Source organism: Rhinolophus hipposideros (assembly GCF_964194185.1).
Source record: "Rhinolophus hipposideros genome assembly, chromosome: 7".
Lineage (NCBI taxonomy): Eukaryota > Metazoa > Chordata > Mammalia > Chiroptera > Rhinolophidae > Rhinolophus > Rhinolophus hipposideros.
In genome coordinates, this window is record NC_138053.1 from 101,014,312 (window position 1) to 101,029,671 (window position 15,360).

General features: G+C 55.4%; 3 protein-coding genes across 3 annotated transcripts in view; 1 reads left to right on the forward strand and 2 right to left on the reverse strand.

Annotated features, from left to right (window-relative positions):
* SDHA (succinate dehydrogenase complex flavoprotein subunit A) overlaps window positions 1–990 on the reverse strand; it is a 24,499-nt gene extending 23,509 nt beyond the window's left edge. The window contains exon 1 of the mRNA XM_081054228.1: window positions 500–990. Coding sequence (XP_080910354.1) covers window positions 500–910 — 411 coding nt within the window. The 5' untranslated portion in view covers window positions 911–990. The remainder of the gene's footprint in view (window positions 1–499) is intronic.
* CCDC127 (coiled-coil domain containing 127) lies at window positions 725–6,329 on the forward strand. Its single transcript, XM_081054229.1, has 3 exons — window positions 725–860; window positions 1,977–2,107; window positions 4,117–6,329. Exons 2-3 carry the CDS (start codon window positions 1,987–1,989, stop codon window positions 4,776–4,778), a joined length of 783 nt encoding a protein of 260 aa, XP_080910355.1. The 5' UTR covers window positions 725–860; window positions 1,977–1,986; the 3' UTR covers window positions 4,779–6,329.
* A 2,786-nt stretch (window positions 6,330–9,115) lies between these two features.
* On the reverse strand, window positions 9,116–14,179 carry LRRC14B (leucine rich repeat containing 14B). Its single transcript, XM_081053557.1, has 2 exons — window positions 12,808–14,179; window positions 9,116–10,575 (listed from the first exon to the last, which is right to left on the reverse strand). Exons 1-2 carry the CDS (start codon window positions 13,695–13,697, stop codon window positions 9,930–9,932), a joined length of 1,536 nt encoding a protein of 511 aa, XP_080909683.1. The 5' UTR covers window positions 13,698–14,179; the 3' UTR covers window positions 9,116–9,929.
* Window positions 14,180–15,360: the final 1,181 nt, after the last annotated feature.

Sequence of the window (15,360 nt, forward strand, 5' to 3'; positions counted from 1 at the left end):
CACGGTCCGCGCGTGGCACACGGTCCGCGCGTGGCGCCAGCCCGGCCGCGGGACGCAGCGCCCGCCGCGCCCCACCCTGGGCGGCCAGCACGGAGCAGGCGCGGGGTCCCGGGGCGCGGGGCCCAGAGGGCCCGACCGGCCGCCGGCCCGCGTCCGCCCGAGGCGTGCGGGCCCCTGGGCGCCGGGTCCGGGGCCGCCCCGGCCGCTGCCCGCCGCGTGACCTTGGGCGGCCCGGCCTCCGCCCCGCCTCCGACGCCGGGAGCCGAGCCCCGCGACCTTGGCCCGCGGCGGCGCACGGGGTCGCGACCTTCACAGAACCGGCCCCGGACACAGCCCGCGGGCCCCGGCCGGCGCCCGCCCCCTCGGAGGCCCCGCTCCTCCGCGCTCCGGCCCGCAGGCCTGCCAGCGACCGTGCCGACCGGGACGGGGGCGCGGGCAGCCGGCGTCCGCTCCGCCTCTGCCGAGGGAACCACCTGCTCCCGCCCGCGGGCCGACTCACCGCCCTGCTCAGCGCCAGGCGCCGGGCCCGCAGCAGCCGCGACACCGCACGGACCCCCGACATGTCCGCTCGCCACAGCGCCTTCCCGGCAAACCCCGCGCCGGGCCGCGCCTGCGCAGCTCGCCGCGTCGGGGAGCCCCGCGCGCTGCGGAGCCACTGCGCCTGCGCGGAGCCACTGCGCCTGCGCGGAGCCACTGCGCCTGCGCGGACACGCCCCGCGGCCGGCGCTCCCCCCGGGGGGCAGGTTCCGGGCCGTGCGGAGCCTGGGGAGACCCGCGGCGGAGGCCCGGCGACCCGGCCGGGTCGGTGCAGCTCCGGGCTTGGGTGTCCGCCCACGCGCCTGACTCCGCCTGCGATCCAGGTAGGCTTGTTTTCCGTGTCTGTGTCTGCAAGACGTCGGACATCTGTCATGCGCGGCAGTGGCGTGGAAAACAGCGGTGGCAGATGGGCGGCGGCACCGTCCTGCTCTCCACGCGACTGCGGCTCATTAAGCTCTGTCTCGGGCGCACTTGTGTGCAAGTCTGCAGGGACCGTTCCCATGTCACGGGCGGCTTCCAGAATGTGGCTCCCGGAAAACCAGGCGCTGAAGAGCACGTGCGCGCGCGCCTCGTTCCCGCTCAGGGTCGCGGAGTGTGCACCGGAGACGCGCGTTTCTCAGGCCGGGCGCTGCCCCGAGGCCTCTGACAGTGAGGCGGGGTCTTCTGCCCCATAACGCATCTCCCCTTCACCTGCGGTCGCCACAAACTCCCTCACGTTGGGTCCCGAGCCGTATTGTTTGGCTCTTTATCGCCAAGTAGAATTCTATGTTTTCAGCTGTTAAACAAGCATTTACTGAAAACGCCACTCATTTTTTCCAAAATGGACTTAAATTGCATACTTCTCCTGGGCGCTTGATTACGTCTTTTGTAATCAGTCTGCGACTTGTGGCTGCCACGTGGAAACGGGCTGGAAGCCCCTTGGCTGTATGTTGTGAAAGTGCCCAGCGGCGTGTGGGCGCCTAGTGCGTCTGGGCCCGCACTGGAGTCCGACCGCGCGGCCTGTTGCCCGGATCCGTCGCGAGCTCTCAGCCCCAACACCGGGCAGCCGCTCGCCGCCACCAGCTCGGGGGGGGGGGGCCAGGCTTCTCCGCACGGCCTGCCCCGCACTGTGCCTCAGCGCCCAGCCGCTCCGTTTCCTGATTAGCAGCCGGTGTTTGACACCTTCCTATTGACATCTTGATGCACAGCTGTAGCTTTAAACATACCTGTGCTGGAGAACTCCCTGGCCATGTCTCCCCCCCACTATGTTGTGCGTTTGATCTGACGTCTGTTGTTTTCTTCTTTTGATCACACTCAATTCAGTGCTGTGCAGCACCTAGGTAGTCTGAACAAAATCCTGGTAAGAAAAAAAGGGATTCACATGCGGCACTTAGATGATATAATTGTTAGATGTATCTTATTCCTTTTGTAGGGTTAATGGTTTTATTATTTACTTCAAGGTCTGTCTTCATGAATAACTTAAATGATCCCCCAAATTGGAACATCCGGCCAAATTCCAGGGCTGATGGAGGTGATGGAAGCAGGTGGAATTATGCCCTGTTGGTCCCCATGCTGGGGCTGGCTGCTTTCCGTAAGTCACCGTTTTCCTAACAGTTCTATTTTCTGGGCTGTCGGTGTGGAGCCCAGAAAGCTAGGGCTTTGGGACCTGACAGATGCAAGTGAACACCCTAGTTTTATTCCAAATGGTGTGTCTTGGTCAAATTACTTAACTCTCTGAGCCTGTTTCCCCATCCACGGAGGTGGCAAATTAGAATTACCTTGATGTGTTGTGAGGGTTAAACAAGACAAGATACTTAGAAGCATCTTGTGTGGAATGGGTTTTAATACCTGTCAGTCATTTCCCATTCAAGGCTGCCCCACTCTGAGCAGTTCCCTCAGTCAGTTGCCATGAAGGACTGAGGGGGAATAACACAGGCCTGAGAAGGAACCAGCTCCGGGAAGCTGCATGGTGTGTAGGAAAGGGGCCTTGGGAGACTCTGTCTGTGAAACCTGCTCAGCCGGGCCCAAAGTTCTCTCCTGTTTGACTGACTTCAGGGAAATGACCAGTCACCCGTCAGTTGTAATGTTCCAGCCCTTCAATTAGATCCCACACTATCTGGTAGATTTTCTGATGTTTGGGAGTTGGTTTTATGTTTTGTCATATCCCACAGTTCTGGGTTGGCACTTAAGAGTATGAGTGGAGGAAAAGCAAACACTGCCCTCCTTTTGCAGTGGTACTTTTTGTGGAGTGGCTGTTTCTGTGCATGGGTTCTTCAGGTCAACAGGTTTTCGTAGAGGAAGTGGAGGCCAACAAGAGGAGCGTTTATCAACCCCAATTAACTGCCTTTACTTTGAGACCATGCTAGGGGCCCAGTGAAGACGCTTATGGTGGAATGCAATTTCTCAAACATGTAATTAGACACTTCTGGAGAATCCTTACAAGAATGCAGTTGAAACATTTCTCTGATCGCATTAGCTAAGCAAAACAACCAAGAAGAAAAAAATATTCCTCAACCCTTCTCAGAGACAGAAAGCATCATTTCAAAAGTCCAAAGGCAAGAACTTCAAAAGTAGAGGTTATTATGAAAGGCTATAAAAGCTGGAGATGAATCTGGAAAACATGCAAAGTGAAAGTCACTTCACGGCCTCTCCCAGTATCAAAACCAATTACTACGTTAGGAAGTGTAATCGTAAGCCTTTCGATTCCCTCACCAAGTTTATCCCCCTAGCCTCCAGCAACAGGTAGCCTTCCCAAGTGTTAAGTAGTGTTTGGCAAGCTCTAAATGGTTCTAAAACCATTAGAAATTGATTGATTTCTTTGCTTAGACTTTCTATTGTGATGGCTGCCTTAAACTGTCCGATAACATCCCTGTCATTTTGGCCACTGGCTATCTTTTCTAAAGTCAATTTGAGATCTTCCTGATTCTTGTTGTGAAGAGTGATTTTTTATTGAAACCTGGGCATTTGGGGTATTTCGTTATTCAGGCCTTTTTGGCTGGCTTCTTGGACAGTGCTCTGGCAGGAGGGGCGGAGGGGAGTCCAGGCTCCCCACTTGGCCTCCGGCCTATTGACACCACGTCTTGAGGTTGAACTTCTCACTCTACCTTTTGTTCATGTGCCCAGAACCTAACATAAGCAAATGTGAGGGACTTCAGCTGTTGTGAGGACCAGGCAAAGCTGAGCACACTTTGAAATGTACTCAGGTCTCTTATCTGGCCAAGAATATCTGAAACATTCCCATATTCATTTTTTCAACAAATAGCCATATTCATTTTTAACCTTGCCAACAGTATGTGAGAGCTGTGGCCAGAATATGTTTGAGGGTAAAAGGAAGAGGAGTTTTCTTAGCCACAGAAAGCCAGACTGAAAGGGGCACTGTCTGCAGTGGCTCATACTTGTGTTTGGGAGCCTTCATCTGATTTAAGAACTCTGTGTATTATATAGTTTCATTCTATATGAATGAAGGCCTTTTTCATGCCTCTCAGGGCTTAAGATTTTATTGAAGTGCTATCCTTAGCAGCTTTGTTTTCTTTAAAGATTATAGAAACTCAACTCTGGCTTTTCATCATGTGTTTTTCTCCCCCAACGTATCCATGTCAGGATGGATTTGGTCTAGGGAGTCCCAAAAAGAAATACAGAAAGAGAGAGAAGCATACCGCCAGAGAACAGCGGCTTTCCAGCAGGAACTTGAAGCCAAGTACCATGCCGTGATCTCGGAAAGTCGGCGGGCCGTGGCTCACTTGTCTTTGGAACTTGAAAAGGAACAGAACAGGACGACCAGTTACCGAGAAGCCCTTATCTCTCAGGGGCGCAAGCTGGTGGAAGAAAAGAAGCTTCTGGAGCAAGAGCGGGCTCAGGTCATGCAAGAAAAGAGTCAGGTGCAGCCCCTGAGGAGTGCATACCTGAGCTGCCTGGGGCAGGAGGAGGATTGGCAGAGGAGGGCCCAGCTCCTGCTCAAGGACGTCGAGGGCGCTCTTTCCGAGAGACAGAACATCTACTGCAGCCTGCTTCTGCCGCGCGGCCGGCGACTGCAGCTAGAGAAGAGCCTGCTGGGCCGCGCTGCCACTGACCCAGTCGCTGCTGACCTGGACATGGCAGCTGGCCTGACCGACATATTCAAGCATGACACCCACTGTGGTGACGTCTGGAACACCGACAGGCGCCAGAACGGGAGACTCATGTGGCTGTATCTCAAATACTGGGAACTGACTGTTGAACTGAAAAAGTTTGAGAGAGTAGAGAAAGCCATACTAGAAAAGTAAGAGGAGACTGCCATGAGCTCCTAATGACTCAAGCTCAGACCTCCCTGTGGCACCCTGGGTTGTGCAATGTTTTCTTTTTTCCTTCTGCCAGTGCTGCCTGCATTGTGGTCACGTGTACATACAGCCACCTGTCAGCCTGCCACCTCTGAGCAGGACAGCAGGCCTGGGAAGACAGGGCTCCCTCCCGGAACCATCTCAGCTGTTACGGAAGCTGTTTGTCGAGGATTTTTTAAGCAGCGAGTATAACTTTGTATCTTCGCTCTGGGGAAAAAAATGTTTTTAAGAAAGTCAAATAGTTAGATACGCTCCTATGTATAAATAATTTTCTGTGTGATTTTCTCACTCTCTAAATAACTTCTGTGTTTGCCTCGATTATTTTTTCTCCTAAAATTACATTTAGAAGTTGTCAGGTAGTGACTAGAACTGCCTAACAGATGATAATAGGAAAGTAGTAATATTACCAAGGTTTTATATTGTTTTAAAGATCTCGCCCACCAGAGGGAAAAACCAGGTTTCTGGTACCCAGTTGACCCTAGTGTGTGTTTGGAATCTGGCTTGTGTCTGTATTCAACAAGCACATATTGTTTACTAGTGGTGACATATAATAAAAGGTACCTGCGATTTGAAAGCAACAATGTACTTTCTGTGTGTGATTCTTTACAATACCCTTTTACCTAGATTATCTCAGTATTTGCCACAAACTGAAAAGTGGTCGGGCATGCACAAAGCTGATAGGAATGAGTCTTTCCTGTGTTTTGTGCACGTCACTCGAGTAGTCCTATCCCTACGCCCCTATCCCTATCCCTGACTCCACCCAGGAAGTACTGTTGCTGCTCTCTGGGCCCGGGGTCCCCGAGACCTCCCCTGGGTTTGATGACAACACAGAACTGGACTCACCGCTAAGATTTAGAACATTAAAAGGACACAAAGGGAAAGGCACACAGTGCTGAGGAGACCAAGGGACTTAGTCCTCAGCATTGATGCTGCCAATCAGGGACGTCCTGAGATAGCACCCAGGTGTCTGTTGTGGGTTGGTCACAAAGGCCGCCTCTGCCTGGCATGGCACTTACCCAACCGATTTCAGACTCCTGGAAGGAAAGCAGGTGTTCAGTCCAAACCATTCACACAGTGAGGTTAGGTACAGTGAGCCCCTGACTGGTTAATGTGGGACCCCCTCCCAAAACCCAGGTTTCCTGATGCCTGCCAAGGTCCATCCTTGTAAGCAGACCTTTGAGAGGGCGCGGGCATCTCACAGGTGAAGGAGCTGGCACAGAGAGGAAAAGTGAACCTGTCTGAGGTCACACACCGCCCCCTGGTGTTGACGTTGGAGCCAGTGGGAACCTAGGCAGTCTGGCTCCAGAGCTGCTAGTAACTTCCACGTAATTATTTGAAAGTAAGTGGCCTGGCAGTGGCTGGGTTAGGGTCCATCTTATTTCAACTCAGGTTTGTACTCTGCCTTCCCGCTTGTATGTCTACGGCAATAAGACGAACTGTTAAAAATATGTCATTGCAGGCATGGTCATTAAAGGTGCTCTGTCGAGTCCACGCTGCACTCTGAATCTTACGTAACTTATGCTTACATGTTGTTTTTCATCTTCAGAACCATTTTTGAGACTAAGCCTCCTCAGAGAGCTTAAGTAAGGCCCCTAAGATGGGGTGGGCCCTTTTCTGCCACAGTGGTCTGATGCTTCCTCGAAAGCTGGGATGTCCCTCTCTGCTTCATTGCCGCCACTGATCTGAGCAAAAGTGCATGTTCCAGGTCCTGTGAGTCCACGGACTTGCCACGTGTCCTTGGATAAACTACTTAATGGTTTTCTCTTGGTATGGTCTTTTAAAATGAGGGAAATAACAGCCAGCCATTTAGTAGGTGATAATTTGGGGGGAGAATTGTTAATCACTATTTTCTGTGTCCAATGTTCTCTCAGCCTAGCCTCCTTTAACAACTAGAAAAAATATGCTCAGATAATTCAAATACATTTAGACTGTAAAATTAGGAAGGCGAGTGTTCTACAGAAAATTATATAAGGCTATGTTGTAGTCGTGTGGTATGGCAGCCTTCTATTAACAGACTTAATTGAGTGTAAATATGATGTCATCCATTTTAAAAATTGATTTGGATGGGTTTGAAATGTTTACACAAGGGTGGCATTTGTGGCTTCACAGATGTACCAAAAGATGTCTGGATACAGTGAGATTATGGTGGAACATTACTGAACTAAGACTGTTTAAAACTGAGAAAAAATAGCTGCCAAGAGCTGAGTGTGTCTTTGGAAAGAACTGTCTGGAAAAAGCTGTTAAGGTCGGAAGGACCAAGTGGAAACTGCAGAATCTGCCTCTCTGCCAGGATGGTGAATAGGAAGCAGTGAATTCCAGGAGGAAATACAGTGATTAATCGACTGCAAAGGATGTAGGGGCAGCAAGGGCGGTGTCCTCATGTCCCAGGTGGGTCCACGGTCTCCTTCACATTGGTCTCCACATTGTATAAGGTGATAGTCCCATGATGTTCATCACATTGGTCCCCAGTGTAAAGGACGGTGGTCCCACGGTCTCCATCACATTGATCCCCAATGTACAGGACGATGGTCCCACGGTCTCCATCACATTGATCCCCAATATACAGGACGATGGTCCCACGGTCTCCATCACATTGATCCCCAATATACAGGACGATGGTCCCACGGTCTCCATCACATTGATCCCCAATATACAGGACGATGGTCCCACGGTCTCCATCACATTGATCCCCAATGTACAGGACGATGGTCCCACGGTCTCCATCACATTGATCCCCAATGTACAGGACGATGGTCCCACGGTCTCCATCACATTGATCCCCAATGTACAGGACGATGGTCCCACGGTCTCCATCACATTGATCCCCAATGTACAGGACGATGGTCCCACGGTCTCCATCACATTGATCCCCAATGTACAGGACGATGGTCCCACGGTCTCCATCACATTGATCCCCAATGTACAGGACGATGGTCCCACGGTCTCCATCACATTGATCCCCAATGTACAGGACGATGGTCCCACGGTCTCCATCACATTGATCCCCAATGTACAGGACGATGGTCCCACGGTCTCCATCACATTGGTCCCATGATGTACAGGATGATGGTCCCAAGGTCTTCATCACATTGGTCCCTACAATTTACAGGACGAAGGTCCCAAAGTCTCCATCACATTGGTCCCATCATGTCTATTTGATTCATCTGTCTGGTTCCTGGTACTGAGTACATTTTCTTTTTAAATCTATTTTTCAATTTCAGTAGATATACAATATCATAATACTTTCAGATGTACAGCACAGAGATGAGACATTTCTGAGTGCATTTCCTTATGCCCACAGTTTGCCTTTGTGTGGGGGCCACATCCTCTGCTTCTGGGCCCTGGCAGGAACCCATCACAGCTGCTGTCACATCAGGCATTGTCAGAGCCACAAGTCACAGGCTGGGCAGATGCAGAGACAACCCTGGTGGCTGGAAGAGGCATACTCGGGGACGGGAAGGAGCGAGTCCAGGGGAATAAGTCACTTGCACACCCGGATGGCATTGAGGTCCCGCTGGGGCTGTTCCTCAGCCTTCACAGAAGCCCCACTGAACCTCCCACCCTCCTGGCTTCATAAGAATGGGCTGTTATCTGGGGGCCCCAAGCACCTGGCCCAAATCACGGGTCTCAGGAGTCACCGCAGCACTCCTGGGTCTTTCCGTACTACACCTGCTGGAGTCTTGCCCAGCTGGCACCCAAAGGCCGAGTCTATCAAGAGAATTCCACAGATAAAAATGCTGGAAGCACCTCTGCTGCTGGTTAGAATCAAATCATTTCAAAATCTCACCCCATACCTACACTCTTCCCAAGAGCCTCGGACAATAGCAAACTCCACGTGTGGACTCTCCCAGCATGGGGGACCAAGCTATGCAGAGCTGACGAGCAGGAGAGCCACCAGGCACCACTCCACCACCCCACCCCAACCCCTGTTCCCACCCACTGAGGCAGGAAGGTATCCCCCTTCAGCACGCTGAGCAGGGAAGGCTCTCACTCTGGATACCCACACTCCAGGGGCCTCACTGCATTGTGGGAGAAAGCAAGGGACACACCTGGGGAGGGGTTGGGAGCACCTGGGTGAGGATACCTGGGGAGGGCTGCATGGAGTGGGACCCCAGGGCTGTGTGTGATCCCGCAGTGATGCCAACCGTCAGGGAGCGCTGATGGCCGTGGCAGGAGGGTTTGTCCAGATCAAGTACTAGCTTGTGTCCTCAGAAACTGTTTTATTTTCAGACTTCTGGTTCCTTTAAACATTTAGCATTGCCCTGAAATTAAAACCACATCAGAAGAAGCCACACTTCTGTTTTATTCATGTTTAATTGTTGTAAAACTCACCTCTGCCCAAAAGAGGGACTTGAGTCCCCTTTGCCGTCTTCCTCTCAGGCACCAGGAGCTCCCTGGTCCAGTGGGGAATCTGATGGAGGGGACGATCGGGTGGCAGGGGCGGTTCCCACAGTGACAGTGACCCTCCACCCCTCTGTTATGCTTGTATACCCTCACCCTCTCCCCACGCTCTCCGGCTTAGTCAGGAGGAGCAGAGTGAGCGTGCTCACACCCTCAGAAGCGGATAGAAGACATTAGCTGAAGCCCATGTTCCATGCTAGGCTGGCCTTTGTAAATATTCAAACAGAGGTCACCTTGGTCACCTTGTAAGTGGCACTGCCTACAACTGGGAGGGAGGGACAGACAGCACAACCCCCTGCTCTTCATTTTCACTCTCTTCCCACTTGGTTGTTTTCTTGTCATCAATTCACAACATGTTCTCTCACTTCTTCCCGCCATCCTGACATCCTGCTCCTGCCGCCTCCTCTTGGCTCCCACTGCCGCCTGCGCCTCCCACGCAGCCCTGCGGGCACCATGAGCACAACAGCCGCTCGGGTTCCCCGGTGCTTCTCTGTGCCATCCGGTAGGGGGGCTTCTGCCAATCCCTGGGCACTTTCCGCTCCAGCAGGACCTTGTGATCAGACACTAAAGTGGCCTCAGGCCTCATCGCCTGGAAGGCAGGGAGTCCTCGCCTCCAGAGTCTAATAGATGTTGGGAACAATTTTCACTGAGAGATGCTTTGCAGACGGCGGTGAGGGCACGAGCTGCGGCCCAAGCCTACTCCATCTGTCTCAGGGCCTGGGAGACGTTTTCCAGGGCAGTCTTGAGAGCCTGCAGCAAGAAAGCTCCAAGTTCATTGCTTGTTTCCTGAATGTCTGGGTCGAAACTTCCGAAGACTGGGGTGGACACCTGCATGTCCTCCCGGCCGGCCCGCAGCAGCACGCCGCGCAGGTCCTCGGCGATAGCGTCGTATTTCTGCCGGTCGAACTTGGACGCAGCCAGTTCGTCCTGGGGGTAGGCGGTGCCCTCGGGGTAGCAGTCGGTGGGCACAGGGAACTCCACCCAGTACAGCCGGGGCAGCTCACAGAGAGCCGCAAAGAGGCACCGGAGGGCACGGGCGGACAGGGGGTTGCCCAGGAAGCGCAGCTCCTGCAGCTGGTGACAGGCGCCCAGTGCCAGGACCAGCATGCTCACCTGGCCATCGGTGATGCTGCACTCCTCCAGGGTAAGAACCCTCAGCGTCTGCGCCGCGCGGCCCAGCAGCCGTGAGAAGGTCGAGGGGAACAGGCTGAGCAGGCTATGCCCGCTGAGGTCCAGCACCTCTAGGTGGGAGGCGTGGGTGCCGTCTGCCAGGAAGGCCATGTCTGCGTGGTTCAGGGAGCAGTTGGCAAGGTCCAGTGCTCTCAGCGGGGTCCTTAGAGGGCTGCAGGAAGGGTGGAAAATAGCACATGTGAGAGGGGGCCCAGCCAGGAGCTCTGGGCAATTAGGTGAATTCTGTCTCGGGACAGCAGACCCGCTGCAGGGCCCAATCCACCCGCCACCTGATTTCATTCACCTGGAAAGCTAAAATGATTTGGATGTTTTTAAATAGTTGAACAAATAAGAAAAAGGATACGTAATACTTTGTGACATGGGAAAATTATATAAAATTCAAGTTTCCGTGTCCATGAGTAAAACGTTTTTGGGACACGGCCATGCTCGCTCATCGATGTACTGTCTGTGGCGGCTTTGGGGCTGGAAAGTCAGAACTGCGTCCTGGAGACAGTGGTGCGGCTGCCCTAGCAAACAGTTCACTTTACCCAAAGGCCATTCTGACATTTGTTCTCGGCCCAGACAAGGAGAAATCTGTTTTGTTTGTGTCCCTAAAGAGAATGGCAGTTCACATGCTTGCTGTGGGGCAGTGAGACACATGGGAACTGGCAAGAAATTAAACACCCTGGTTCCGTCTAAGTGAGGAGCCGAACCCACACAAGTTTAGGGACGGAAAGGGCCCTGGGGACATGCAGACCAGCCTTAGCATTGCCTGTCATCTAAAAGACCCTCTGGTTCTGAAGGAGATGGTTTCAGTGGCCCTGCACCGCAAACACACAGCGGGGTGAGACCTTGCCCTTCTCAAAGTCAGGGAGAGCACCCACACTCCCCCAGGACACTCGGCTGGGGCCCGGGGTCATCTGGCTGAGCACAGAACACCTGGGGTCCTGCTCTCTGCCCCCACCCATCCTTCTGCTGAGGCTGCCTCCCCCGCTGCCCACAGCTGAGCGCTTGCTGCTTACCCGAGTGTGCCCTCCTCTCCCTCACCTGGCTCTGTGGGTGGCAGCTGCTCAGCCCTGAGCTGGGGCTCTGTGCCTAAATCATGGTGAAGTTTTTATGTCCATGTCCCTCATGCCACACCCATCGACAGGACATCCCGTCAGTTCTCCCTCGTACCTGATCCTAGCCCCAGTCCTCTCCCATCTGGACTTGGCAGGGCCTCCTACGTTTGGAAAAGGGCCAACAGAGCAGGCTTGACTGCCAACCTTGGGAGGCCTGTAACAAGGCTTAGATTTGGGGAGAGGCCCATCACCCAATTGGTGGGTGGTCCCTGGCCCTAGATGATTTGTACAAACAGCGTGATTTATGCAGGTCACCTGCTTCCTTCTGGGGTCTGGGTCTTGGTGTGCGCCCAGCCGAGAAGCCCACCGACCAGCTCCCAGAAGACATCCTGGGCATAGGTGTCTAACCGGCTCCCGTACATGGCACCTACACACGTCAGCAGGACTTGGTGCTAGGTGAGGACTCCACTGGGAGGGGGCCCAGGAGCTCCCGCCTGGACCTCCAAACTCCCCCCCACCATGGCTTTTCCCTTTGTGGATGGTGCTCTGTGTCCTTTCTCTGTAATAAATCACAGCTGTGAGGAGTGTATGCTATCTCCTAGGATTCACCAAACCTCAGTGGTTTTAGAGGTGGACACCTACGTGGGTCTCCCCGCCACTCCATCCAGCTGTGTTGTGTGGGCCAATGGGTCAGAGTGACTGTTGTAAGCAGGATGGAGCACACCACCTTTCTGCTCAGAACCACAAAGGCTTAGTCCTCCCTTCTTTCCTCCATTTCCCACTGACTAACACCCCCCCCCTCCGCTGACCCATCCTCTCCTGGCTGAGCACTGGCTCTGCCACATCCCAACTAGGCCGTTTGTACCTGGGTTTCCTGGCCTAGATTGCTCCCCCCAGGCTATTAAGCAGAGACTGTTCCTCAGTGTCAGATGGAACTTCAGGAGCAAGCCTTCCCTGACACTCTCCACACCTGGACCTCCAGGAGCAACCTTGAGATGACCTTGTCTTCAGCCCAGTGTTGGGGCAATTAGTTACAGTAGCAAGTAATTCATACAATATAATGTAGTTACTTCTGTGTTATTGATTTGGTAATTAGTAATTTTCTCTTTTGCCTACGAACTGAAAACAGTCCCCCGTGAGTTCCCAGCTTCACACCCCTCCCCTCCAATCTGTCCCCTCCTGCTGCTCTGGGCCTCTTGTAAGTCACAGGTCCCATTACCATTATGCGGCGCTTGCTGCACCTTTAGCCCCCAGGAGGGCACCTGTCGCCCCGACCCAGGTGAGGGGCTGTGAGCAGAGACCGGCCCACCCCGCTGACCTCCATCGGGTCACCCCAGACTCACCCGAGCAGTTTCTGGATCTTCCCGGTCAGAGTGGAGAAAGCCACGCTCAGCTCGGTCAGCTGGCTCATCTGGCTGAGCTCCCAGGAGATGGCGGCGAGCAGGGGGTCCTCGCCGCTGGCGGCGGGCGTGCAGGCGGGCGGGGCGTCGAGGGCCTTGGCCGGCAGGGTGAGCGAGGCCAGCCGGGGGAAGCGCAGCTGGGCCAGCAGCTGCCGCACGTGGCCCGCGTGCAGCCGCACGTTGTGCACCACCTGCAGCCCGCGCAGCTCGCCGGGCCCGGCCGCGCGCAGCACCCGCAGGAGCTGGGGGGGGCGCAGGCTGTCTGCGCGGAGGGACACGCAGCGCAGGCGCAGCGCGGCGGGGCCGGCGGGCTCCAGGGCGCGCACCACCGCCGCGAAGCTGCGCCCGGTGACGAAGAGGTCGGCCACCACGGTGACCGGGCGCGGGGCCGCGACGGCGCCCGCCTGCAGCGCGCAGCAGGTCCTGGCCAGCAGCTCGGTGCGGCCCCACCTGCCCAGCACCCGCCCGCAGGGGCACCGCGGCGCCGGGACGTCGCGGACGCCCGTGAGGTCGGCCACCTGCAGCCGCGGCCCCGCCCCGCGCCGGAGCACGTGGGCCGCCAGGCCCCCCACGCAGGCCTCCAGGCACGCGCGGCAGGCGCGGGCCCGCAGGTCGTCCCCGTGGTCGCTGCTCGGGCCCAGCAGCGCCCCGAGCCGGAACTCCGCCAGCGGCCAGCGCTCCAGCAGCAGCCGGATCAGCTCCGCCCGCTCCAGCAAGTAGCTGGCTTTGAACAGCACCGGGTAGAGGTCGTGGGCCACGCTGTCCAGGCCCTGCAGGGCCACCTGGGGGTGGGACACCAGGGCCTCGGCAGCAGCAAAGCGCAGCGACCTCATCGTGTCCGCCGGCGGTGGCTGAGGCAGGGTGGTGTCGTCCGCTTCTGTGCTAAGACACGTGTGTGCCCCCTCCTCGCCTATTTTGAGCTGCAGCTGCCTTTGGAAGGGAGGCGAGGAGCCAGCGCCGTGGTCATCTGACGGTTATTTTGGTCCCGGGGCCGTTTGGCTCTGGGCGAGGTGTCTGGCAGTGGCCGGCTGTCCTTGGGAGCTCTGCTGGTGCGAGCGGAGCTGAGTGGTGGCCGAGCTTGGAAGCTGCAGTGAGCCTGTCCTAGGGCGGCCTCCTTGGATGGAGCAGGTCTGCCCCAGCTCTCAGCCTGTTCCCAGTCAGAGGAGCAGAGAACAAGGTCTGTCTTGGGCTGACAGACCTTTCACAGCAGCTTCTGAGGTCCCAAGGCTCCTTTGCCTTATGTCTGGGGGTAGGGTAGCGGAATGGGGGTGGGGACCTCTGACAACTGTTTCCTGATTTTAAGACAAATAATGCCAGCCCCACGAGGTGTTGATACTTTGCTTCATCCCAGGTCTTCCTTTATCCCCGCCAAGGGACGAGGGCAGCCTGTGGCCTCCCCACTTTCACGGGAGGGAGCCGTGGGAGGACATGCAGTTGGTCCCTCGTGAGCCGGATTGACAGCAGCTGGCAGAGGTGGGGCACCTGGCTGAGCTCCGCCTGCCCCTGGTGGCACCCTCAGGGCCCAGGGAGCCCCAGGTTGGATGGAAGGCCTTGTGAGCTGGGGTGCCTCCTGGCCTGAGGTCCAGCGAGTCACTCCAAAGGGTGGCAGAACACACTGCCCCAAACATGCCCCTTTGGTTTAGAATTAGTTTGAGCTAAAGGCATTTGACCTCCTGTTCTCTTCCTGAACGCAGGAGCTGGAGCCCCACGTGTAAGTCACCCTCAGGGCACCAGGAGAAATGGGGTCAGGCAAAGAGAATTCTGAGCAAATAGACCTGCTCAGTAGCTCATCTTTCTTCAGTCTGCCCACATGTTCAGTTACTTTGCCACAATCACTTCTTGCTCAACTTAGCAGAGAAATGCTTAGGTCTACCCACTTCATTTCCTGAGGACTCCAATGTCCCCTAAATAATCCGTTTGCTTTTCTCTTGTGAACTATCTTTTGTTAGTTAGGCAGAAACGAAGAGGGCTGGAGAAACTCCCTGCAGCGCCGGCCAGTGGCTGTTAAATGATTGGGTGACTCATCCCTCTCCCCTTCCCCCACACATCTCCATTATTTGAGGTAGGGCTGGAGCAGTCAGCTCACAGGCCACTTGGACTAGCACTGGTCTGGGAGGGTCACGACTGGGACAGAGACAGAGAGACACAGAGAGAAAGAATAAAAGGCCAGTGGCAGAGAAAGGCAGTGGAAGTTGAGGGAAGAGACGGGCCACAGGATGGGCTGCGATGTGGGTGTGGGGGGTGGAGGGTGCTGGCCCTCCGTCAGTGTCTTGTTGGGCAGCTGTCCCTTCTGAGCCAGTGGGGGGTGGGTAGGAGATGTCGGCTCCCAGGGTTGGAGGCGGCACTAGGTATCAGGCAGTGTGTGTGAGGCAGCCCGACATCCCCAGAGGGCACTGGATGTGGACATAGACGCAGTGAGGTCCTCTGTCCCAGCCATGTCCTCAAGTCGCAGGAGCTGGGCTTCCTGGTGACGAGTGCAGATGTCCCTGGACGCAA